Raw genomic sequence first — 26,292 nt, 5'->3', positions numbered from 1 at the left:
AGGTGGAACTATGATCTCAAAGACTGGGACCTCTGGTCAGGAGCTTCTCAAATTAACTCTGCAAAGGTCAGAAGCCAAACAAGTGGCTGACTGCTGTTGCTGGTGGCGTTGGTGTTTGAACCTTCAAAGGTAGTTCAGGTGAAACAATGCACATGCAATGTTATCATGTGTGGTTTAAAGAATGGAATCTGATATTTGAATTTCAGTTCCATTTCCTGAAAGTATTAAACTTAGAAGTATGCATTCCCTCATTATTTATGAACCATTATAAATCAACGGCATGGGTAGCTTGCTAGCAGTAGTGAGAGGTCCTGCATTACTTTTAGGCTCACCCTCATACTTGTCTTCACAAATGTGGAGATGTGGGGATGCAAGGAGCTTAGCTAGACTCATAAAGACTGGACACTATTTCAACAAGGGAGGAGTCTTACAAGACTGGGCAGCTGTGGGGTGGTTGAGGGGGGGGGGGGGTGCGTTAAGGATAAAGTTCATTCCTCAGTCTAAGTTTCAGTGTCCAGGCAATAGAGAGATGTTTTTTGCATAATCAAGTAAAGAGAATTTCAGCCAAACTTGGAAAGCAGCAAATTATAGATCAGATTTCCAGCTGCTTTGCACCTAGGGAATGCCCAGTTGATAGATGCAAAGCAGAGGATAAAGGGTTGAATGCCTGTAATTCTGAGAATCCTCCAAGGAAGATGTAGAGCTGGCCCCGGAGCAAATTTGGGCTGTTTATGCAAAGGAGGTGGGAGGGTCTTAACAGGACCTACCATCTCAATATCCTGCAGGTACATCAAGGCCATTAAAAAGGGTGTTCACAAGAAGCTGGGAGTAGTTCTTGTACCTAGTTCCCATCAGATTGCAGGATCTGAGGAGGGCAGACAACAAGGCCAGAAACGAAAAAAAATCTAAGTGGCACCTTTATCTAGACTCCACAGAGACCTTTGAAAGCCTGGAGGTCTTTCAGCTGCCAATGACCAATCCGAGCAGCTGGATTTCTATCCCTGAATCCTGGGTGCATCTCTCTACCAGGGCTTGGGTCTGTGCCTGGGGCACATCTGACCCAAGCCAAAGATGTGAACCCTGAAATGCAGATGGGTTCAGGTAATATTAGGTGGAACAGCTGACTAGCGCCAAATGGGAGAAAATAGCCAGGTATATCCCAATACATTGCGACAGTTGGCAAATAAGGAAAATCAAAAGCTCATATCTGAAAGCAATGAAAACAATTAGGTTTCCTATCAGGTACAATTGCTCTCCACTGGTTTATTCATAAAGGAATTTGGTCATCCAGGAGGACATTTTGCTTCTTCATACCAACACATGGAAATGGAATGATGCACACAAGAGATCTGTAAGATCAGTAACTGTTGTAATAGGAACACACACACATGCGACTGGCAGATGCCCAATCACAGAAATAGATCACTCCCACAAAGGGGACTCACATAGAGCTCCAGCCTTTCCCTAGGCCGCAGCCTAAGAGATGGCAGGTCACTGAATGAGCGACTCCGTCGCAGTTTGTCAAAGAACGTGTCCCGAAGAGCATCTATGAATGACAGCCGTAATCTGTCTGGTGGTGGCTGCAGGCATTTCTTGGCATGTCAAAATTCAAATAGTTAGTAAATGTAGTAAATGTTTAATGGAAGATGCTGAACTTTTTTTTAAACTATCTTCCCCTCCAAAATCTATAAATTCAGCACTCATTATGTACTTGGCAATTCAGATTTACAGTAAATCATCTCTATAAAAGGCCACTGAAGCCTTTGCCCCAAAATTGCAAGGCTCTGCTCCCTGAATGTAGAGTCTCATTCAACAGGCATTCTATCCAATTAGCCTCAATCAAAAGATGGAGCAGAATTTGTAAGGAGCATCCAGGAGGGTTTTCTAGAGCAGTATGTAAATAGTCCAACTCGGGAAGGGGCCATACTGGACCTGGTGTTGGGGAATGAGCCCGGCCAGGTTGTTGAAGTTTCAGTAGGGGACTACTTTGGGAATAGTGATCACAATTCCGTAAGATTTAAAATACTCATGGACAAAGACGAGAGTGGTCCTAAAGGAAGAGTGCTAAATTGGGGGAAGGCCAACTATACCAAAATTCGGCAGGAGCTGGGAAATGTAGATTGGGAGCAGCTGTTTGAAGGTAAATCCACATGTGATATGTGGGAGGCTTTTAAAGAGAGGTTGATTAGCGTGCAGGAGAGACATGTTCCTGTGAAAATGAGGGATAGAAATGGCAAGATTAGGGAACCATGGATGACAGGTGAAATTGTGAGACTAGCTAAGAGGAAAAAGGAAGCATACATAAGGTGTAGGCGGCTGATGAAAGACGAAGCTTTGAAAGAATATCGGGAATGTAGGACCAATCTGAAACGAGGAATTAAGAGGGCTAAAAGGGGTCATGAAATATCTTTAGCAAACAGGGTTAAGGAAAATCCCAAAGCCTTTTATTCATATATAAGGAGAAAGAGGGTATCTAGAGAAAGGATTGGCCCACTAAAGGACAAAGGATGAATGTTATGCTTGGACTCAGAGAAAATGGGTGAGATTCTAAACGAGTACTTTGCATCGGTATTCACCGAGGAGAGGGACAAGACGGATGTTGAGGTTAGGAACAGATGTTTGATTACTCTAGGTCAAGTCGGCATAAGGAGGGAGGAAGTGTTGGGTATTCTAAAGGGCATTAAGGTGGACAAGTCCCCAGGTCCGGATGGGATCTATCCCAGGTTACTGAGGGAAGCGAGAGAGGAAATAGCTGGGGCCTTAACAGATATCTTTGCAGCATCCTTAAACACGGGTGAGGTCCCGGAGGACTGGAGAATTGCTAATGTTGTCCCCTTGTTTAAGAAGGGTAGCAGGGATAATCCAGGTAATTATAGACCGGTGAGCCTGACGTCAGTGGTAGGGAAGCTGCTGGAGAAGATACTGAGGGATAGGATCTATTCCCATTTGGAAGAAAATGGGCTCATCAGTGATAGGCAACATGGTTTTGTGCAGGGAAGGTCATGTCTTACCAACTTAATAGAATTCTTTGAGGAAGTGACAAAGTTGATTGATGACGGAAGGGCTGTCGATGTCATATACATGGACTTCAGTAAGGCGTTTGATAAGGTTCCCCATGGCAGGCTGATGGAGAAAGTGAAGGCGCTTGGGGTCCAAGGTGTACTAGCTAGATGGATAAAGAACTGGCTGGGCAACAGGAGACAGAGAGTAGCAGTAGAAGGGAGTTTCTCAAAATGGAGACGTGTGACCAGTGGTGTTCCACAGGGATCCGTGCTGGGACCACTGTTGTTTGTGATATACATTAATGATTTGGAGGAAAGTATAGGTGGACTGATTAGCAAATTTGCAGATGACACTAAGATTGGTGGAGTAGCAGATAGTGAAGGGGACTGTCAGAGAATACAGCAGAATATAGATAGATTGGAGAGTTGGGCAGAGAAATGGCAGATGGAGTTCAATCAGGGCAAATGCGAGGTGATGCATTTTGGAAGATCCAATTCAAGAGTGAACTATACAGTAAATGGAAAAGTCCTGGGGAAAATTGATGTCCAGAGAGATTTGGGTGTTCAGGTCCACTGTTCCCTGAAGGTGGCAACGCAGGTAAATAGAGTGGTCAAGAAGGCATACGGCATGCTTTCCTTCATCGGACGGGGCATTGAGTACAAGAGTTGGCAGGTCATGTTACAGTTGTATAGGACTTTGGTTCGGCCACATTTGGAATACTGCGTACAGTTCTGGTCGCCACATTATCAAAAGGATGTGGATGCTTTGGAAAGGGTGCAGAGGAGGTTCACCAGGATGTTGCCTGGTATGGAGGGCGCTAGCTATGAAGAGAGGTTGAGTAGATTAGGATTATTTTCATTAGAAAGACGGAGGTTGAGGGGGGACCTGATTGAGGTGTACAAAATCATGAGAAGTATAGACAGGGTGGATAGCAAGAAGCTTTTTCCCAGAGTGGGGGTTTCAATTACTAGAGGACACGAGTTCAAAGTGAAAGGGGAAAAGTTTAGGGGGGATATGCGTGGAAAGTTCTTTACGCAGAGGGTGGTGGGCACCTGGAACGCATTGCCAGCGGAGGTGGTAGATGCGGGCACGATGGATTCTTTTAAGATGTATCTAGACAGATACATGAATGGGCAGGAAGAAAAGAGATACAGAAGCTTAGAAAATAGGCGACATGTTTAGAGAGGATCTGGATCGGCGCAGGCTTGGAGGGCCGAAGGGCCTGTTCCTGTGCTGTAATTATCTTTGTTCTTTGTTCTTTTTTTGCTGTTAAAGTGCAAAATCAGCAGAAAATGAATTGGGCGCTCAGTTCTCTGGTTTGCACTCCTTTCATCTGCTGGTTTGAGGAAGTGGTCAACGCTGTATTAGGGTCAGGCCATGAGCCACTGTCCTCCAGAATCTCACCAAGATTTACTTCAGGAATTTGCCTTAAAAACAGAATAAATCTACCAGATTTGAGGACATCATTCTCAAATAGTGAATGCTCAAGAGAAGGTTAAACTATTATTGATGTTCTGAAGTGAGAATAAGTCAATGAGACTGAAATGTCAGTGAAGAATGAAGTCTGCTCAGTTAGCTACATCAACATCTGAATGCAGAAGTGGTACCTGAAGTTAACTCCACAGTTCTACTTCACAAAGCTAAATTACCCAGTCACAAAGGAATTTCTACAAACGATGGAATGTTATTGGCACAGATATTGCGGCCAGCGGCAAAGTGACAGTGCTCGCCGCTGACCTTGAAGAAAGCAGCCCACAAAGATCTGGTGATCTGTGTGGCACGCATTTTCCCTTTCCTGGTGTCAGGTTGAATCTGGCACCATGTCAAGGAGATCTCCAGGCATCCATCAACAGTGATGTTATCAAGCACGATAAACAGCCAATCACATTGAAGTATTCTCACAGACATCAAACCAGCAAGTAAAATGCACTGAATTTTTCACTTCGGAATAAAATGTTGCAAAGAACAAAATAAATGATTGGGACAATCACATGGGATTAAGGTAGAATCTGAAATATCATAAACATTTTTTTAAAAATTATTTTAAAAATGAGATTTTTTTTATCAGAATGGAAAAATTTGGTGTTCCACAAATATAAAATTAGCTTCTCAGGGATAGTGAGGCTGTTCATCAGTAATTATGAACTTAGTACACCATTAAAAATCCAGTTATACCTCATTCAGCATGATTTTTTCAAGGGTTTTTACAGTGGGACTAATAGTGTAAAACAGCAAGTTTTCATCAGTTCCGTGATTTCTTCTTGATTGCAACATGGTAGGACTTTAACTGCGCACCCTGTGATGAAGCATAGAATCACTCACAGCATCTTCTGGATTTCCGCTTTTAACTGCTCATGTGTAAACTCTGGAAGTTGCTATAGTTTCAGAGGAGTAGTGACGGTGAAAGCTGACAGTTTTACCATCATTACTACTGTAAAATCCAAGCCATTATTTGTGGAATAAATCACGTTTGAAGAGGTAAATAAAAGTTTAGGAATTAGGGCCAATTTTGGGAGCAATGGAGTGTTCAGTGTAGAAATTTGTCTTGGGTGGTATTGCACTGACCACCTGCTATACATGCCGTCTGATATTCAGTTCTATTGATGTCAATGTCGCTGAATATCGGGCGGGCAGTATAACAGGCAGCCTATTTGATACGTCCCGTTTTGCTTTGCTTCCGCCCAAGAAGAATTTCAATGCCGACCTGTCTTCTCTAGGAATTTTCACAGATGCATAAGCCTAAAATCCTGTGGTACCCATTTGCCACTGAATTTCTGCCTGCCATTTTCAACTGTCAGTGACCCCACACCAAATGCCAGTGATCTAATCATTTAATAATGAGGGCAGATGCTCATTCCAATAGCAGCACAGGAGCATCGAGCACACAAGCAAATTGGATGTAGTGGAATCTCGGAGTAGCAGCCTGCTCTATGAGGGAGAATAAGAGAGCTCCCGGGTCTTAGAAATGGTAATGCTATGCCTTTTTTTTTCCTTTACCTCCACAATATCGGGCTTCTGTGGTAATGGCAGTTGATCCTTTTGGATGGATTGCCATTTGCCTTTTCAACCTTGCGTCCCACTGAAGCCCAACAGCAGAACATGCACCTCGCAATGGCAGACATAGGTTCTGCTGAGCGCAACAAGGTGCTTCTGGTAGAATTCCTGTGAAAAGCATGACATGAAGCATCCTATCCCCTGCCCCCAACATCTTAAGAGCAATTTGCTGGGCAGCTTTAAAGAGATGGAAAATCAGCAGATTTGGATTTCACCCCAAATTCCATCCCACTAGAATTACCCAAAGTTATATAAAAATGCTCGCTCTGTTTTTGAACTATAATATTTAACAAAAGTCCTCAAAATGCCTGCAGTCTCAGGGAGTTCAAAGCTCCCTGGCCCAGGAATTTTCAAGAAGCTTTCAGCTTATAAACAATGAAAATGAAAGCAACCCTAATATTTTAATATTACTTATTCAGATGTCAGGAGTTGTTACCATATCAATCATACAAAAATAAAATAAACTACAAACACAATTCTGGTTGGCCTGCCTTCCCTTTTTTCTTATTGTCTCTCCATCTTCTATTTTTATTGTACTGCCTCTACTTTATTTGCAATGAATAAACATAACCTGGCTATTTTCTTCTGAAAAAGAGCCTCCTAAAATTAGTTTTTTTTAAGCAACAAATTCAGAAGCACTAGCTCTGGAAAGGCTGAAGTATTTGCAATGATCTTCAGGCAGATGTGCCTAGTGGATGATCCATCTCGGCCTCTTCCTGAAGTTCCCAGCATCACAGATACCAGTCTTCAGCCAATTCGATTCACTCCACCTGATACCAAGAAATGGCAGAAGGCACTGGACACTGCAAAGGCTATGGGCTCTGACAACATTCCGGCAATAGTACTGAAGACCTATGCTTCAGAACTTGCCGTGCCCCTCGCCAAGCTGTTCCAGTACAGCTACAACACTGGCATCTATCTGACAATGTGGAAAATTGCCCAAATATATCAAAGAACAAAGAACAAAGAATAGTACAGCACAGGAACAGGCCATTCGGCCCTCCAAGCCTGCGCCGATCTTGATGCCTGCCTAAACTAAAACCTTCTGCACTTCCGGGGACCGTATCCCTCTATTCCCATCCTATTCATGTATTTGTCAAGATGCCTCTTAAACGTCATTATCGTACCTGCTTCCACCACCTCCCCCGGCAACAAGTTCCAGGCACTCACCACCCTCTGTGTAAAGAACTTGCCTCACACATCCCCTCTAAACCTTGCCCCTCGCACCTTAAACCTATGTCCCCTAGCAACTGACTCTTCCACCCTGGGAAAAAGCTTCCGACTATCCACTCTGTCCATGCCGCTCATAACTTTGTAAACCTCTATCATGTCGCCCCTCCACCTCCGTCGTTCCAGTGAAAACAATCCGAGTTTTTCCAACCTCTCCTCATAGCTAATGCCCTCCAGACCAGGCAACATCCTGGTAAACCTCCTCTGTACCCTCTCCAAAGCCTCCACGTCCTTCTGGTAGTGTGGCGACCAGAATTGCACGCAATATTCTAAGTGTGGCCTAACTAAGGTTCTGTACAGCTGCAACATGACTTGCCAATTCTTAGACTCTATGCCCCGACCGATGAAGGCAAGCATGCCGTATGCCTTCTTGACTACCTGATCCACCTGCGTTGCCACTTTCAGTGACCGGTGGACCTGTACGCCCAGATTTCTCTGCTTGTCAATACTCCTAAGGGTTCTGCCATTTACTGTATACCTCCCACCTGCATTAGACCTTCCAAAATGCATTACCTCACATTTGTCCGGATTAAACTCCATCTGCCATTTCTCCGCCCAAGTCTCCAGCCGATCTATATCCTGCTGTATCCTCTGACAATCCTCATCATTATCCGTACCTCCACCAACCTTTGCGTCATCCGCAAACTTACTAATCAGACCAGCTACATTTTCCTCCAAATCATTTATATATACTACAAACAGCAAAGGTCCCAGCACTGATCCCTGCGGAACACCACTAGTCACATCCCTCCATTCAGAAAAACACCCATCCACTGTTACCCTCTGTCTTCTGTGACTGAGCCAGTTCTGTATCCATCTTGCCAGCTCACCTCTGATCCCGTGTATCTTCACCTTTTGCACCAGTCTGCCAGACGAGACCTTGTCAAAGGCTTTACTAAAGTCCATATAGACAACATCCACCGCCCTTTCCTCATCAATCATCTTCGTCACTTTCTCAAAAAAAACAATCAAATTAGTAAGACACGACCTCCCCTTCACAAAACAATAGTTTCCCTACCACTGACGTCAGGCTCACCGGCCTACAATTTCCTGGATTATCCTTACCACCCTTCTTAAACAAAGGAACAACATTGGCTATTCTCCAGTCCTCTGGGACCTCACCTGTAGCCAATGAGGATGCAAAGATTTCTGTCAAAGCCCCAGCAATTTCTTCCCTTGCCTCCCTCAGTATTCTAGGGTAGATACCATCAGGCCCTGGGGACTTATCTACCTTAATGCTTTGCAAGACACCCAACACCTCCTCCTTTTTGATAATGAGATGACTGAGACTATCTGCACTCCCTTCCCTAGGCTCATCATCCACCAAGTCCTTCTCCTTGGTGAATACTGATGCAAAGTACTCATTTAGCACCTCACCCATTTCCTCTGGCTCCACGCATAGATTCCCATCTCTGTCCTTGAGTGGGCCAATCCCTTCCCTGGTTACCCTCTTGCTCTTTATATATGTATAAAAAGCCTTGGGATTTTCCTTAATCCTGTTTGCCAATGATTTTTCATGACACCTTTTAGCCCTCCTAACTCCTTGCTTAAGTTCCTTCCTACTGTCTTTATATTCCTCAAGTGCTTCATCTGTTCCTAGCCTTCCAGCCCTTACAAATGCTTCCTTTTTCTTTTTGACTAGGTTCACAATATCCCGTGTTATCCAAGCTTCCTGAAACTTGCCAAACTTGTCTTTCTTCCTCACAGGAACATGCTGGTCCTGGATTCTAATCAGCTGACGTTTGAAAGACTCCCACATGTCAGATGTTGATTTACCCTCAAACAGCCGCCCCCAATCTAAATTCTTCAGTTCCTGCCTAATATTGTTATAATTAGCCTTCCCCCAATTTAGCACCTTCACCCGAGGACTACTCTCATCCTTATCCACAAGTACCTTAAAACTTATGGAATTATGGTCACTGCTCCTGAAATGCTCCCCCACTGAAACTTCGACCACCTGGCCGGGCTCATTCCCCAATACCAGGTCCAGAATGGCTCCCTCCCTAGTTGGACTATCTACATATTGTTTCAAGAAGCCCTCCTGGATGCTCCTCACAAATTCTGCCCCATCCAAGCCCCTAGCACTAAGTGAGTCCCAGTCAATATTGAGGAAGTTAAAATCACCCACTACTACAACCCTGTTACCTTTACATCTTTCCAAAATCTGTCTACATATCTGCTCCTCTACCTCCCGCTGGCTGTTGGGAGGCCTGTAGTAAACCCCCAACATCGTGACTGCACCCTTCCTATTCCTGAGCTCCACCCATATTGCCTCGCTGCATGACCCCTCTGAGGTGTCCTCCCGCAGTACAGCTGTAATATTCTCCTTAACCAGTAATGCAACTCCCCCACCCCTTTTACATTCCCCTCTATCCCGCCTGTAGCTTCTGAAGCTTGTAACATTTAGCTGCCAATCCTGCCCTTCCCTCAACCAAGTCTCTGTAATAGCAACAACATCATATTTCCAAGTACTAATCCAAGCTCTAAGTTCATCTGCCTTACCTGTTATACTTCTCGCATTGAAACAAATGCACTTCAGACCACCAGTCCCGCTGTGCTCAGCAACATCTCCCTGCCTGCTCTTCCTCTTAGTCCTACTGGCCTTATTTACTATGTCCTCCTCATTTATTTCACTAGCTGTCCTACTGCTCTGGTTCCCACCCCCCTGCCACACTAGTTTAAACCCTCCCGAGTGACGCTAGCAAACCTTTCAGCCAGGATATTAGTGCCCTTCCAGTTTAGATGCAACCCGTCCTTCTTGTACAGGTCCCATCTGTCCCTGAAGAGAGCCCAATGGTCCAGATATCTGAAACCCTCCCTTCTACACCAGCTGCTCAGCCACGTGTTTAGCTGCACTATCTTCCTATTTCTAGCCTCACTGGCACGTGGCACAGGGAGTAATCCAGAGATTACAATCCTAGAGGTCCTGTTTTTTAACTTACTACCTAACTCCCTAAACTCCCCCTGCAGGACCTCATCACTCTTCCTGCCGATGTCATTGGTACCGATGTGTACCACAACCTCTGGCTGTTACCCTCCCCCTCCAGAATGCCCTCTGTCCGTTCAGAGACATCCTTGACCCTGGCACCAGGGAGGCAACATACCTTCCTGGAGTCTCCTGTACACAAAAAGCAGGGCATATCCAACCCGGCCAATTACCGCCCAAGTCTACTCTCAATCTTCAGCAAAGTGATGAAAGGTGTTGTCGACAATGCTACCAAGTGGCACTTAATCAGCAATAACCTGCTCACTGATGCACAGTTTGGGTTCCACCAGGGTTACTCAGCACCTGACCTCATTACAGCGTTGGCCCAAACATAAACAAAAGCTGAACTCAAGAGGTGAGGTGAGAGTGACTGCCCTTGACATCAAGGCAGCATTTGAACAAGCATGGCATCAAGGAGCTCTCGTAAAACTTGTGTCAATGGGAATTGGGGGAAAACTCTCCACTGCTTGGAGTCATACCTAGCACAAAGGAAGATGCTTGTGGTTGTTGGAGGTCAATCATCTCAGTCCCAGGACATCACTGCAGGAGTTCCTCAGGCTGTGTCCTAGGCCGAATCATCTTCAGCTGCTTCATCAATGACCTTCCCTCCTTCATAAGATGAGAAGCGGGGATGTTTGCCGATGATTGCACAATGTTCAGTAACATTCACGACTCCTCAGATACTGAAGTAGTCCATTGCCATATGCAACAAGACCTGGACAACATCCAGCCTTGGGCTGATAAATGGCAAGTAACAATCGTGCCACACCAGTGGCAGGCAATGACCATCTCCAACATGAGAGAATCTAACCATCTCCCCTTGACATTCAATGGCATTACCATCACTGAATCCCTCACTATCAACATCCTGGGGGTTACCATTGACCAGAAACTGAACTAGACTAGCCATATAAATACTGTGACTACCAGAGCAGGGCAGATGCTGGGAATCCTGTGGTGAGTAACTCACTTCCTGTCTCCCAAAGCCTGTCCAGCATCTGCAAGGCACAGATCAGGAGTATAATGGAATACTCTCCAGTTGCCTGGATGAGTGCAGCTCCAACAACACTCAAGAAGTTTGACACCATCCAGGACAAAGCAGCCTGCTTGATTGACACCCCTTCGACAAATATTCACTCCCTCCACCATTGTGCACAGTGGCAACAGTGTGCACCATCTACAAGATGCACAGCAGCAACTCACCAAGGCTCCTTCGACAGCACCTTCCAAACCCGCAACCTCTACCACCTTGAAGGTCAAGGTCAGTAGATGCAAGGGAACACCACCACCTTCAAGAAAACCTCCAAGCCACACATCATTCTGACTTGGAACTATATCGCCGTTCCTTCACTGTCACTAGGTCAAAAACCTGGAACTCCCTTCCTAACAGCACTGTGAGTGTACCTGCACCACAAGGACTTCAGCGGTTCAAGAAGGCAGCTCACCACCACCTTCTCGATGGGCAATAAATGCTGGCCTAGACAGCGATCCTCACATCCTGTTAAAGAATAAAAAATCAATGCAGGAGCTGTTTTCACAAATCAGTGGTCCTGGCAGAGCAGGAACTCAAGTCGGAAATATGGGCGCAGATGCCAGACGCTTACTCCCAGTGATGGGAATCCCAGCGGCAGGCTGGGAGGCAGGGGGGAGGGGAGTGGGGAGGTGCGGGGGCATGACCACGCCTCAGCCCTCTGTCGGATCCCCATTGGAATTTAACAGTGAGCAGCCAATTAACTGCCCGCTGTTGGGGATACCATCCCTTTAAGAGATGATGGATGCTCCATCGTTGACTGTATTTAAGGCTGGGATAGACAGAGTTTTGGTCTCTCAGGTAATCAAGGGTTATGGCAAGCAGGCAGGAAAGTGGAGTTGAAGCCTAAGATCAGCCATGATGCTATTGAATGGTGGAGCAGGCTTGATGGACCATATGGTCTACTCGTGCTACTATTTCTTGTGTTCTTGTGTTCTCCAGAGTTGCCAGCCAAACAGAGGGCTGGCAGCTCTGCCATATGAGCAGTGCCACCAGGAGCGGTGACCACCGTGACCAGGAGGACCGAGGAATGGAGGAAACCTCAGGACAGGTAGTCAGGGTTGGAGTTGCTGGGGCCAGAGAGGCCCCAGTGAGGGGGTGGGGGAGGGGTGGTTGGTGAGAACGGGGGAGTCTTGCCACTGAGGTGGCCACTGCCACCAGACGGGCCCTCCAGGAGCCATGGATTGCCTCCAGAGGAGGGACCACCCCCCTCCCACTATGAGGCTGCCAGGTCTCATCTGGTGGTGCCTACACATGGCAGCACACCCCTCTGACTTCAATAAGGTCAGAGCAGAGGTAGGAGGCCACCCTTAAGCGGCCATTAATTGGCCACTTGAGGGTCTCAATTGGTCTGGGGCAGGAAGGCCATCCTCGACACTCCCTGCCCTGGACAAAATGGCAGGGGGCTAGGACAACGTTGGGCATGCCACCCAACACTGCCCCTTGCCATTTTGTGTGCCTCCCTGGCTCTGTTCCCATCTCCAAGAGCAGGATTAAATTAAGTCCTGTATCTCATCTGAGGTTAAATCAGACAATTCAGCAATAGAAATTGTCTCTATCATGACAAAGGATGTTAATGTCCAGAAGAGGAATAGTTCTTGTTTCTGATCATTTTTAAGTTACCTACATCATATGGATACCTGCTCAAATCCACTGGAAACCTTCCTTTACTTAGCTCCAACCACAGAAAAACACTTCCTGTGGCATCATTGTGACATTTCTACATCCCTCACCAGTCATGCCTTTCTAGTGAGACAAGGAGACAGGTCAGGCAAAGCCATGCTCAGATTTATTCTACGAACTCAGTTGGGACCAAATGATATCACATTGGACCCTTATAATCAGCAGATAGAAGAGATCTCCCCCACCCACCTCCCACCACCCCCACCATCAGTCTGCACTGATTTTAACTTAGGCCCAGAAGGTGAAAGGACAGTGTCCTAATTGACTGGGCTACTCCACCTTTATTGTGGACAATGGTGGGTATCACCATAACAGAACAACAGTTGTAATATTACAATCTACATTCTCGTATTCCTACTTAATTTTGCAATATCATTGCATTTTCAGACACAGGGTACAAAGAAGCAGGAAACAAGGAAAGTTTGAATCTACAAAAAAGCCACTTGCTCTACTGAAACCTTGCACTAGTCTATTGCTTTCTATCAAGCACGCGTAGCATTTTATTTAACCTCTGCAGGCTTCTTAATGGAGCACATTACTTACAAAGAAGGAGAAGTCTTCAAAGGTTGGTGTTTCTGGGGTGTTTTGGCTGTATATGGAACATCGCCTTTGTATACAGGAAGCTTTGTTCAGATTGCCTGTGGATGGAGTCAGGTCTTCCTTGTCAAATGGACTGCACATGAAAATAATAATTAGCATTCCAAACTTCTCATGTCTTATATTCCCATTTAACATAAATATCCTATGTTATGAGCATTTTTTCAGATGTTGTAATATAACAAAAGAATTCATCTTAAAATACTTCACACTGATAAGAAACAATATTGTCACTGAATAAAGAAGCAACAAGTACATATGTACCACGGATGCCAGTGGCTCAGTAACACTACTGCCATCAATGGGATGTGAAGAAACATAGAAACATAGAAAAATAGGAGCAGGAGTAGGCCATTCGGCCCTTTGAGCCTGCTCCGCCATTCAAAAAAGATCATGGCTTATCATCCAAACTCAGTAACCTGTTCCAGCTTTCTCCCCATATCCCTTGATCCCATTAGCCCTAAGAACTATATCTAACTCTTTCTTGAATATATTTAATGATTTGGCATCAACTGCTTTCGGTGGCAGAGAATTCTACAGGTTCACCACTCCCTGGCTGAAGAAATCTCTCCTCATCTCAATCCTAAATGGCTTACCCCTTATCCTTTGACTGTGACCCCTGGTCCTGGACTCCCCCGCCATTGGGAACATCCTTCTTGCATCTAGTCTGTCCAGTCCTGTTAGAATTTTGTAGGTTTCTATGAGATCCCCTCTCATTCTTCTAAACTCTAGTGAATACAAGCCTAATCAGCCCAATCTCTCCTCATACATCAGTCCTGCCATCCCAGGAATCAGTCTGGTGAACCTTTGCTGCACTCCCTCCATAGCAAGAACATCCTTCCTCACATAAGGAGACCAAAACTGCACACAGTACTCCAGATGTGGTCTCATCAAGGCCTTGTATAATTGCAGCAAGACATCCTTGCTCTTGTACTCGAATCCTCTCGCTATGAAGGCCAGCATACCATTTTCCTTCTTAACTGCCTGCTGCACCTGCATGCTTACTTTCAGCGACTGGTGCACAAGGACACCCGGGTCTCTCTGCACCTCCCCCTTTCCCAATCTATCGCCATTCAGATAATAATCTGCCTTCCTGTTTTTGCCACCAAAGTGAATAACCTCATATTTATCCACATTATACTGCATCTGCCATGTATTTGCCCACTCACTCAAGCTGTCCAAATCACACCAGAGCTTCTCTGCATCCTCCTCACAGCTCACACTCCAATTCAGCTTTGTGTCGTCTGCAAACTTGGATATATTAGATTTAATTCCCTCATCTATATTATGAATATATATTGTGAATAGCTGGGGTCCTAGCACTGATCCCTGTGGTACCCCACTAGTCACTGCCTGCCACTCGGAAAAAGACACGTTTATTCCCACTCTTTGTTTCCTGTCTGCCAACCAGTTCTCTATCCACGTCAGTACCCTATCCCCAATCCCATGTGCTTTAATTTTGCACGCTAATCTCTTTTGTGGGACCTTATCGAAAGCCTTCTGAAAGTCCAAATACACCACATCCACTGGTTCTCCCTTATCTATTCTACTAGTTACATCCTCAAAAAATTCCAGTAGATTTGTCAAGCATGATTTCCCTTTCATAAATCTATGTTGACTTTGTCGGAGCATAGCAGCAGTCAACAATTGCAATACTTACTACCAGATGACCTCAAGGTTTAGTTTAACAGTTCCAAGGTCATTAATGTCAACAGCAACCATTTGCGGTCTGGCTGTGAACAAGTCCTTCGTTTCACAAATGACACTGCCAAGCAGGAGATGAGTAGCCAGTCCCTTCAATTCTGACACCTGAAGATTAGAGAGAGGGAGAGAGAGAGAGAGAGAGAGAGAGAGAGAGAGAGAGAAATTATGCCAGCTGCTTAGTGTGAGTTCCAGTTAAAAGACATGTGTGCATCTATCAAAATAATGGCTCATAACTATATCACCTATAACTCAATAGATCTGTTTCTTTGTAGCGTCTTTTTTCTTGAGGGTACCTTCCCATGAACAGTCATTTCCTTACTCTATTCCACCATGTAAGGCCTCCCCTGGGGAAGGTGGCTCTGCAGCCAGGAGGCAGGGTGGTTACGTGCTGCCCAGCCACAGCTAATGCTGCCCTCAGCCAGCCTGTAGTAGGCATAAAGCAGCAGCCCAGAAAGAATATTTAATCTAAATTTTCCCTTTCACTTGCTCGACCACACTAAGCCCCCACCAGTCATTCAGCAGAGTGACACAGTTTACATTGCAAACTTCTTGGTGAAGGGAGGTCAAACCAACATTATCCACTCATTGGCATCATAGATTGGTGCTTCAAGGGCAATATCACCATGTCACCCTTCAGCAGTGCAGGTTTATTAACATCAGCATGAAAGTTTGCAGAAGAAATTTAAATATTTGATTAATTCTAATAATACATTGTTTCATATCTACATTTATTCAGTTTGTCATAAAGGTTTTTACACAATGAAGCTACGTTTGAAGTGCTATCTAGGTAAAGAGAACAACTGTTCTGCAATAGCAACATCCTACAGACATCAGTGAGCTAAATAACTGGTTAATCTGCTGTGGGTGGTATTAGTTGAGAGAAGAATTTGACCAGGACACCAGTAACTCTCTGCTATTTCTTAAATAAGGTCATCAGATCTTAAATGTCCAACAGAACTGGCAGACCAGGTTTCAGTTTAATGTTTCCTTTGACGGACAGCAGCACTGATAATGCAACTGTCCAATGCCACATGAGACTTTATTGAGTGCTCAAACCTGCAACCTTCTCAGCCAGAGGTAACACTGCTAGCAATGGAGCCAAATGAACATCTACTGAATGCGTAGCAATAAAAAGATACTGGATACTGGGATCCTAATAGAGATCATGTTGAATTTACTGAGAACAACCTGATGTGAAACAGAGACGTCCTTTTAAGGAATTCTGAATTCAGCACTGACACCATATCAATCTGAAAGCTTAAAAAGCAATTACTTCAGCTACAGAATTGACTGCTGAATTTTTGCAGAGGGCTGATAAGAGCAGACAGCCTGTGGAAAGTAAGAATTTAGCTGCCGTACCTTTTCCCCAATGTCAGCAGTAAGTTTGTCTTTTAGATTCACAGAACTTTACAGCACAGAATGAGCTGGTGCCAACTTTCCAAAAGAGCTTAACCACTTAATCCCATTCCCATGCCCTATCCCCATATCCTTTTATTCTTCTTTGTCAAATATTTATCCACTTCTCTTTTAAAAACTAATATAGATTCTGCTTCTGTCACCTGGTAGCAAGGGCAGTGGAATATTCATCCATTTCTATGTCTATTCTCAGCATTGCTTCAAATCAAGGGAAGGTTGTGGGGAATTATAGGCTTAGAAAAAAAACAAAGCAGCAGGGCATTTATTGAACTTTGGAATAAATGGTGAGTTAGTGAAAAAAATGAACAGGAAGATTTTGAAGTATCGCCATGGTCAGGAAGTTACATCAAACTACACTCCACACAAACAGGTTACAAAGCACAGAAGCTAAAAGACTACTGGCATTTCTCCGTTCTTGTGGGCTCATTTTGCTCATTTTCACATTTTATAGTTGCTTTCTTAGAAAAAGAAAACATAGCTTAAACAGAAGCGAAGGATGCTGGAAGCACTCAGCAAGTTAGGCAGCATCTGTGAAGAAATGAAAGGTTAATGTTTTGTACATAGTGAGGCTTTCATCAAAAGATATTGCAGATGAAAAATTTAGAAGGAACAGAGTGAGGCAAAGGGCAGGGGTGCAAAGGTAAGGAGAAAAGGGGGCCATGTACACAAGAGAAAAAGAATGAGCTGTTAAATTGATTGGATGAAGAATAGGAGATGATTGACTGATAAAGGCACAACGCAAAAGGAGGTATGATGACAGAAAGTAGGGAAATAAAAGTGGTATCTGCAATCCAATGAAAATTCTTGAAGTAGATTAGCTAAAATGGAGGGAGAAGCATGAAAACCTGACACAACAGATCAGATTCCTGTGGTCAAGGAGGCTGGTGGAAGAAAAAAGCAGGTGAATGCAAAATCAACACCAGGTGCCGACCGGTGCTCTACTGATAAAGGCAACGCCATAGAGTGTTCCAATAAAGGTCAGGCTATAGCTGAAACATTTTCCTTTCTGTACAGATGCTGCTGGACTTGCTGAGCGTTTCCAGTATTTGTTTTCGATGAGATGAGAAAGATTTGACCATCACTGTATGCACCGCTGGAGAGGCGACTATAGATCTGTTCATTAAATTACAGCAGACCCAACCTTTATACAGTAAGTGCAATAACATTTGCAAACTGCAATCAGATCTCACATCATCAGATATCATGTGATCAAATGACATGCGATCAAACCTCCAGGAATACATCCAAGCAGAGTCGACAACCCTTGATGCAGATTGCAACATGCAATTTGATTGAACAAAGCACTCCGCATTGATTCGATGGGTCGAATGGCCTCCTTCTGTGCCGTAAATGACTCTGTGACTAATTTGTGAGAGCTATCCTGATATCTATACATGTTTGCTTCAAGTACCTTAATTGAGAATAATTCATTAATCAGAGGTATGAAAACCATCTCCTCTCCATCCCAGCTTTGCCGGCCATTAACTTCTATTTTGCCTTTTAATTTCCACCTTTGACGGCCATAGCGCATAAAGATCTGGTCGAAGACAAAACAAACCAGTTAGTGTGTATTTTACATATGAACATCTCTAATTTCATTTCAAAACTCAAAGCTACTTCTCATTCTGTTCCCCCTCCCTCCTGCCCACCACTTCAATCTTTATAATTACTGCTCTAGCAGGAATGGCCGCTCTGAGCAACACTGCACGCAAATTTCCTGAGTTGCAAATTACATGAAAATCGGAAAATATGTAGCAAAGAGTAAAGGGGAAGTAAAGGATCAAACGGATTTTTTTTTATCTTCGTTGTATTGAGACGACCCATAATCACCTCTCTGAGGATCAATATGCCCTGACAGTACAAGGACTAAAATGTCCTGTTCCACTTGAATAAACTAAAATATACACCACTTACCTCATATTGATCTCCTGGACAAAGACGTGCAAAACCAGCTAAACCTGTAGAGTGCAAATTATATCAAGATCACAGTTAGAGTTTCAAGTCTGCATAGAATTTACTCAAAAGCCTTACATTCCCAGCTGCTGGATGAAAGACTAGAAAAGTTCTCATTTGCACCCGAACATCTGAGGCATACTCTTGGAGGGGAGAAGCTCACCACTGATGGTGGGAAATTGGAAAATAAAAGCTTTAGTTTCACTTTTTTTTATTGAAAAGAAGCGCCAGTGTCCATTTGATGTTACTGTGAGCTTAAACTTCCTGTAAATGTTTTAGCTAAAAGTATATGTTGATGTTCTTTATCATGCAGCCTCTGAATCCTGTTACATCCAGCACAGACACATAAGAATAACAGGGCAGATATTCCTCTTGGAATTAAATAATCACTTGGGTGGAACACATAAGAGAAAAATTGGGCAGAGGATCATACATTCATAACGGTGTCCGTTCCTCTACATGCTCCAACTGGATGATTATCAAATGCTCCAGCACAAAAGAGGAAAAGACATCACAGTAAGTCTCTATGAAATAGTTCATGTTTTAATTAACAGTGTATTACAGTGCAATTGCTCAGTTACATCTCTGTAATACATACTTGTGGTATCCACCAACAATATTTTACTTCAATAAAAGCAAAATACTGCAGATGCTGGAAATCTGAATGCTGCCAGATGCTGCCAGACCTGCTGAGTGGTTCCAGCATTTCTTGTTTTTATTTGAGTATTTCCAATATTCTACCTTAGTTGTTCCTGTTTTGCACATTATGATTTCCTAACTTGAAAGAAACAAAAAACTCATATTTGTGTAGCTTCAGGATGTCGCAAAGTGTTTTATGGCCAATGGAGTACTTTTTAAAAGTGTAGTCACTGCGGGAACATGGGAAACACACAGCCAATTTGCACTCAGCAACTGACCACAAACAGCAATGAGGGATAATGAGCAGATAATCTATTTTAGTGATGTTGATTGAGGGATAAATATTGACCAGGACACTGGGAGAACTACCCTTCTTTTCTTTGAATAATTTCATAGGATCTTTTACGTCCACTTGGGAAGACAGACAGGGCCTTCGTTTAAAGACTCATACGAAAGGTAGCACCTCCAACAATGCAACACTAAAGTGTCACCCTGGAGTGGGACTTGAACCTTCTGCCTCAGAGGTAAGAGTGACTGAGATCATATTTCACTCATCATTCCCACTCTGGAGCTATATTTTCCTCTTTGTTTGAAAATAAATGTTACCAAAATTTTGAAGTAAGTTACAAGCCAGCAAGCAAATGGCAGTTGTATGCGATTCTTAAACAGGCAATTTCGCGCTATGATGAACCTGTTACTGCAAACTTCAGAAAACATGATCCAGCAGGTACTTCTTGGGCAGTTAAACAGCCAGTTAATTGGTACAAAAAGACAGAAAGTTGTTGAGTAATTGCTGTCTGATGACTCCTGCTGGAAAGTGTAGGTGTGTGGGTGATGAATCATGAAGCTGAACTACCCGCTGACAATCGTGGTCAACGCATGAAGAACAGCTACATTACAACAGTGACTACATTTCAAAAATATTTAATTTAATGTAAAGTGCTTTTAGACATTCTGAGGTCATGAAACTACTATATAAATGCAAGTCTTTCTTCCTTTCGACATGGGCTGGGGTTACTGGTGCTGTGGACCCGTACCCCAGCAAGAAATTCTCCCAACAGGCTTCCTAGCCAGTGCAACTCTTGCCGGTGAAAGGAGTAACTGTCGGTTAAAGGCACACACAGAGATCAGCAGACCAGCACCTTCCGGGTGAGGGGTGGGGTGGGGGTGTGTGGTAGGGGTCGGTGGTGGTTGGGTGGCAGGGTGGGGAGTGGAATTGTAGGGGAATGGAGGACAGAAACTCCAGCAAACCCAGCCTGGTTTGGAAACTTTAGTGAAATCTGCCACAATCCAGCCTGTAAATGAATATTACCACAAAATAAATCCTTGGACTTTCAGGAAGATATCGGTACTATAATAATTTTCATTAATCAAAGATATATATGCAGTAATTTTGTCATTAGACATTATATAGGTCATTTTGTGTGTCTTTGCTATTGGCTGGAAGCCTCTTCTGCTGGAGTGCACATCTGAAATTTAAGCATATGATTTTCTAGTTTGAACTCAAAGTCATGGGTGTTACATACCCAAACTATAACTGTAATCTACTAGGCAGGAACCTCCCCATCAATAATGCAGACTTATAAAATTATACCTCCCTCCCCCCCACCCACACCCCGGGTAACATATTTAAAATGTCACTTTTATTCTGTTAATACTTACCTTTCATCTTAATGTGAAACTCTCCTAGCAGGCTTCCAATCTCTCCTTCCAGTGAGCATAGTGCCTGAGGGTGAAAGGAGTTACTGTCAGTCCAAAGCACACACAGAGCAGCATATTAGATCCAATAATGTCAAGGTGAACAGTGTAGAATAGCTTGTGCAACATGGAAGATCCAGCAGAGATGTGTTCATATTGTTTAATGAAATGCCTTATCGTGGGCATTCAAAGGTTTACTGGAAAACGAGCTGCTCTTTCTCTTACCCAAACAAACTAACTTCTGCCTCACATCAAAGAATAAGTAAATCATTAAATAGGCAATTGTCTTTTTCATTGGTTGGATGAATAATATTATAGCAGGCAGTCCAGTGGTTATTTACAATTTCCACTGCTAATGATGTTTGAAAAGAATGGTATCATACAGTACAGATTAAATTGTAGACTGTGTCCAATCAGAAGTTAAGTGGACAAGCCTGTCAGGATCCAAGATTTAGACATTAGGTCAGCCAAGGAGATTATTTTGAGATTATATAAGACACTAATTTGGCCTCAGCTGGACTACTCCGTCCAGTTCTGGGTGGTATGCTGTAGGAAGGATGTGAAGGCATTAAAGAGAGTGCAGAAAAGATTCAGGAGAATGATTCCAGGGATAAGGAACTTCAGCTATGAAGGTAGATTGGAAACATTGGGACAGTTTTCATTCGAGAAGAGAAGGCTGAGAAAAGATTTGATAGAGACATTCAAAATCATGTGGTGTCTTGACAGAGTCGATAGTGAAAAGCTTTTCCCACTCGTGAAATGATCAAGGACAAGAGGGCACAGATTTAAAGTAACTGGTAAATGAAGCAAAAGTGACATGAGGAAAAACTTTCTCACACAGTGAGTGGTTAAGGTCTGGAATGCACTGCCTGAGAGTGTGGTGGAGGCAGGTTCAACCGAGGCATTCAAAGGGGAATTAGACAGTTATCTGAAAAGGAAGAATGTGCAGGGTTATGGGAAGAATGTGGGGCAGTGGAACTAAGTGAAATGCTCATTCGGAGAGCGGTGCAGACACAATGGGCCGAATGGCCTCCGACAATGGTCAAAAGAATTTATTCGTGATATAAATAATGTTGATTTCAATGCAACCCTTTCCAATAAAATATAGAATAAATGTCTGCTTCTTAAATATAAAGATCACATTTGAATGGGTGCATTTAGTGTAACCATGAATTATCTATTTGCATTCACTTTTATCAATTTGCATTCACTTTCTGCTATGGTTCTACTTTATGGCTAGTGTGCTAATACAATCTGGCTTCCTAATGGCTGCTGTAAGAGACTGAATATATTTCTAGAGAATGTTGATTTCACAAAAGAATTTATTTTTGCACAGAGTGTCTGAAGTACAAAGTGTGAGTGTTTCTAGCATTGCAATGGGATGACTAAGGAGAGGTCAGTCATGCAAAGTTAGCCTTGAAAGATTATCCACATCTTATCCTTCATATGGTGCTACAGTACATTCTGAAAACACTTCCACTATGGCTGGCAATCATTTACCCCTTCTGTGGGCCTCCACCAATTGTTTGCAACTCTTATCTTTCCTGTATGGAAGCATTCTGTAGTGCACACTCTTTTCCCTCCCTTCAGCCTTGCTGTGTTAAAATCAAGTCTCATCGCACTGTCTCCTTATTTAATTCATTCTCTCCCAGGTCCTCAAAACTATGGAATTCCTTACCTCCCTTAGTCTCCACTTCTTCCTATAATCCACAGGCTTTTCAATACCCAATTAATCACTACAACTGCTAACAACCAAATTCTCATCCATCAGCTCAGCTGAATGAATTCACTCCACCATTGTTGGTTCTGAACTAGCCAGTCCACTTCTGTCATCTGTATCCCTTCTGTGACAAGTCACTCTTGGCAATGTCTATCCAGCACTTTCTTGATCTTCCTTGGTTTTTTGTCCCATGTACGCAGGGACATGAAATGCGCTCTAGCTGTTTCCATTCTTGAAATGTGCCCAAATCATTGGCAATTGCCTTTCTTGGATCTTTTGTATAAAAGTTAGTTCTCGTTCAGGCCATGTTCTTAATATATCATTCTTGATTCTTTGCATCCTGGATGCTCCCAGTATCCCTCTCAATAAACTCATCGCTGACGTTAGTATTTTCTCATGAGTTCTTATGTAACCTATGTTTACATAGGAATAGGAGCTGGCCATTCAGCCCCTCAAGCCGTTTTGCCATTCCATTAAATCATGGCTGACCTGCATCTGAACTCCATCTCCCCTCCTTGGTTCCATAACTCTTAATAACCTTGTTGAAGAAAAAAATGTATCAATCTCAATTCTGAACTTTACAATTGACCTAGCCTCAACAGCTTTCCAACAACCAGATCTGTATAATATTATGGGGATAACGAGCACTTCATAAACTCTTACCTTTGTTTTTACTGCACTATCTTTGATCTTCCACATCCTGCTTAACATCCAATTTTTCCTTTGATGTCTTTTTCCCATTCTCTGACACTAACTGACCAAGATATACAAATTTTCCCAGCTGTTCAACTGCACCTTCTCCAACTGTAATAGTACATTTTCCTGATGATTCCCAAGTGACACGACTTTTGTCTTCTTTATGTTAATCTGTAATGTAAGAGTTCTACTCTCCACGTATACCATGTCTGTTACTCTCTGCAAATTTTTTATAGATTTATAAGGTCAATGTCATCAGCAAATATGAGGTTGCTTAAAATCTTTCCACATATGGAGACTCCTCCAAAATCATCTTTTAGTACCAGATTCATTGTCACTTCCAGCACTGAATTAAATAAATTAGGCAGGTGTACATCCTTGTCCATCCACAATTGTTGATCTAAACCATTCTGTCAATTTCCTATCCACTGAAACAACACACAGGGCATGTTAAAAATATTTTTTATCAATTTGACAAATTTCTCAGGAATACAACATGTCTTCAAGACATGCCATATCCCTTCTCACCATGTCAAAGGCCTGCTTACAATCTATGAAGTTTTTGTAACAATGAGTGTCATGCTCGATAGATTTCTCTGAAATCTATCTTATCACAAACAGTTGATCTATTGCATTTCATCCTGGCCGAAAAAACTTCTATACATTTTTCCATTCTTCCAAGCAATTTCTCATTAAAGTTTTCTGGTTATACTCAGTAAGCATTAGTTACCACATCTTAATTTATATCTTCTCAATCTTGATAGTGTCCTGAACATTATACCTTTTCCTTTTTTTCTTAGTAAAAACATCCCTCCCCATCAGAGAGGTATTGGAGTAAATCTTTTGAATTAGACCTCACGGCACCAAGCTTCTGACAATGACAGTGTTTCTGTACAGACACCAGTGTTCCTGATTCTCAATCCTTTAATAACACTTACACTATCAAGTCAAGAACAACTTGTGTTTATATAGCACTTGCAACATAGAAAATACTCCTAAGGATTTTCACAGAAACATAAGGAAAAACAGATGCTGATCCACTGAAGGAGAGATTAGAGGGATGATCAAAAGCTTGGCCAAAAAGATAGGTTTTAAGGAGAATCTTAACGGAGGAGAAGAAAGTGGAGAGGCAAAGGGGTTAATGAGGGAATTCCAGAGGGTGGGACCTGGCAGATTGTATTAACTGGTTATTCTGAGAAGGTACTGCCCTATTCAATTTGTACCAACACTTTCTAATCAGCCATCCAACACAGGAATCCACAACAACTTTGTACTGCTCTCAATGCAAGATTCCAGGATCACCTACCCTGACTAACTTAAAACAGTGACCCAAAGTTACATAGGTGCAATAGAGAATTAGTCTTGTTCAATCTGGTTTGCATTTTTTGCTATGCAAACTGTTTCTGTTAAAATGAAATATATTCTTCAGTACTGCTGTAGTTCCATGAGCTGGTGTCATGAAAGATAAGACTGTACCTCTGTGTTTTCTTTGTAGCTCCTGTTTATTTCTGCTAGGCTTTCCCGAGCACCTTTACTGGAAGGGGACATTGCAAAGGCCTCTTTCATTTTGGAAGCTCCATCTCGAAGCCTTTTCTGGATGCAAAATGTCTCATAGAACTCATCCACCTGCCAAAGCAACATGCAAAAAAAAAAGTAGCGTTAATCAACTGTGTGTCTCATGAACTGCTGATTTTTTTTCAAACTGCCTGGAGAATGTTGCCTTAATCAGTTTGTTCTAAATATTGAAGAGGGATTGAACGAGCAGAATGGTTCTCAGAACATCCTTCTACACACATTCAATGAATGTCAAAATGTTAAAAGGAAAAACATGAGGAAGATACTTGGAATCATATAATCTTAGTATCAAAGATGGAGGCCATTTGGCCCATCATGCCTGCACCAGTATTCCATCCATTCAGGAAATCACAGGTGTAATGCTCATTATTTCACAGAAACATAGAAAATAGGAGCAGGAGTAGGCCATTCAGCCCTTCCAGCCTGCCCCGCCATTCATTATGTTCATGGCTGATCATCCAACTCAGTAACCTGTTCCCGCTTTCCCCCTATATCCTTTGATCTCTTTCGCCCCAAGAGCTATATCTAACTCCTTCTTGAAAACATACAATGTTTTGGCCTGAACTGCCTTCTGTGGTAGCAAATTCCACAGGCTCACCACTCTCTGGGTAAAGAAATTACTCCACATCTCAGTCCTGAAAGGTTTACCCCGTATCCTTAGACTATGACCCCTGGTTCTGGACTCCCCCACCGTCGGGAACATCCTTCTTGCATCTACCCTGTCAAGTCCTGTTAGAATTTTATAGGTTTCTATGAGATCCCTCCTCGCTCTTCTGAAATCCAGTGAATATAATCCTAACCGACTCAATTTCTCCTCATACATCAGACCCGCCATCCCAGGAATCCGTCTGGTAAACCTTCGCTGCACTCCCTCTATAGCAAGAACATCCTTCCTCCGATAAGGAGACCAAAACTGCACACAATATTCCAGGTGTGGCCTCACCAAGGCCCTGTATAATTGCAGCAAGACATCCCTGCTCCTGTACTCGAATCCTCTCGCTATGAAGGCCAACATACCATTTGCCTTTTTTACCTCCTGTTGCACCTGCATGCTTACCTTCAGCGACTTGTGTACGAGAACACCCAGGTCTCGTTGCATATTCCCCTCTCTCAGTTTATAGCTGTTCAGATAATAATCTGCCTTCCTGTTTTTGCTACCAAAGTGGATAACCTCACATTTATGCACATTATACTGCATCTGCCATGCATTTGCCCACTCACTCAACTTGTCCAAATCATACTGAAGCCTCTCTACAATCTCCTCATAACTCACTCTCCCACCCAGTTTTGTGTCATCTGCAAATTTGG

At 43.2% G+C, this 26,292-nt stretch overlaps 1 protein-coding gene across 2 annotated transcripts in view; it reads right to left on the bottom strand.

Moving 5' to 3' along the window:
• The window catches only part of ripor2 (RHO family interacting cell polarization regulator 2), a 110,472-nt gene that overhangs the window by 31,223 nt on the left and 52,957 nt on the right, over positions 1–26,292 (bottom strand). For both annotated transcript variants that reach the window (XM_068057655.1, XM_068057664.1), the window contains exons 7-12: positions 24,886–25,035; positions 20,958–21,021; positions 18,618–18,661; positions 18,115–18,240; positions 15,244–15,392; positions 13,530–13,659 (exon numbers count right to left, since the gene is read on the bottom strand). In XM_068057655.1, coding sequence (XP_067913756.1) covers positions 13,530–13,659; positions 15,244–15,392; positions 18,115–18,240; positions 18,618–18,661; positions 20,958–21,021; positions 24,886–25,035 — 663 coding nt within the window. The remainder of the gene's footprint in view (positions 1–13,529; positions 13,660–15,243; positions 15,393–18,114; positions 18,241–18,617; positions 18,662–20,957; positions 21,022–24,885; positions 25,036–26,292) is intronic.

This window comes from Heterodontus francisci, chromosome 2 (genome assembly GCF_036365525.1).
Source record: "Heterodontus francisci isolate sHetFra1 chromosome 2, sHetFra1.hap1, whole genome shotgun sequence".
NCBI classification, from domain to species: Eukaryota; Metazoa; Chordata; class Chondrichthyes; order Heterodontiformes; family Heterodontidae; genus Heterodontus; species Heterodontus francisci.
This window is presented reverse-complemented; position numbering and strand designations above follow the sequence as displayed.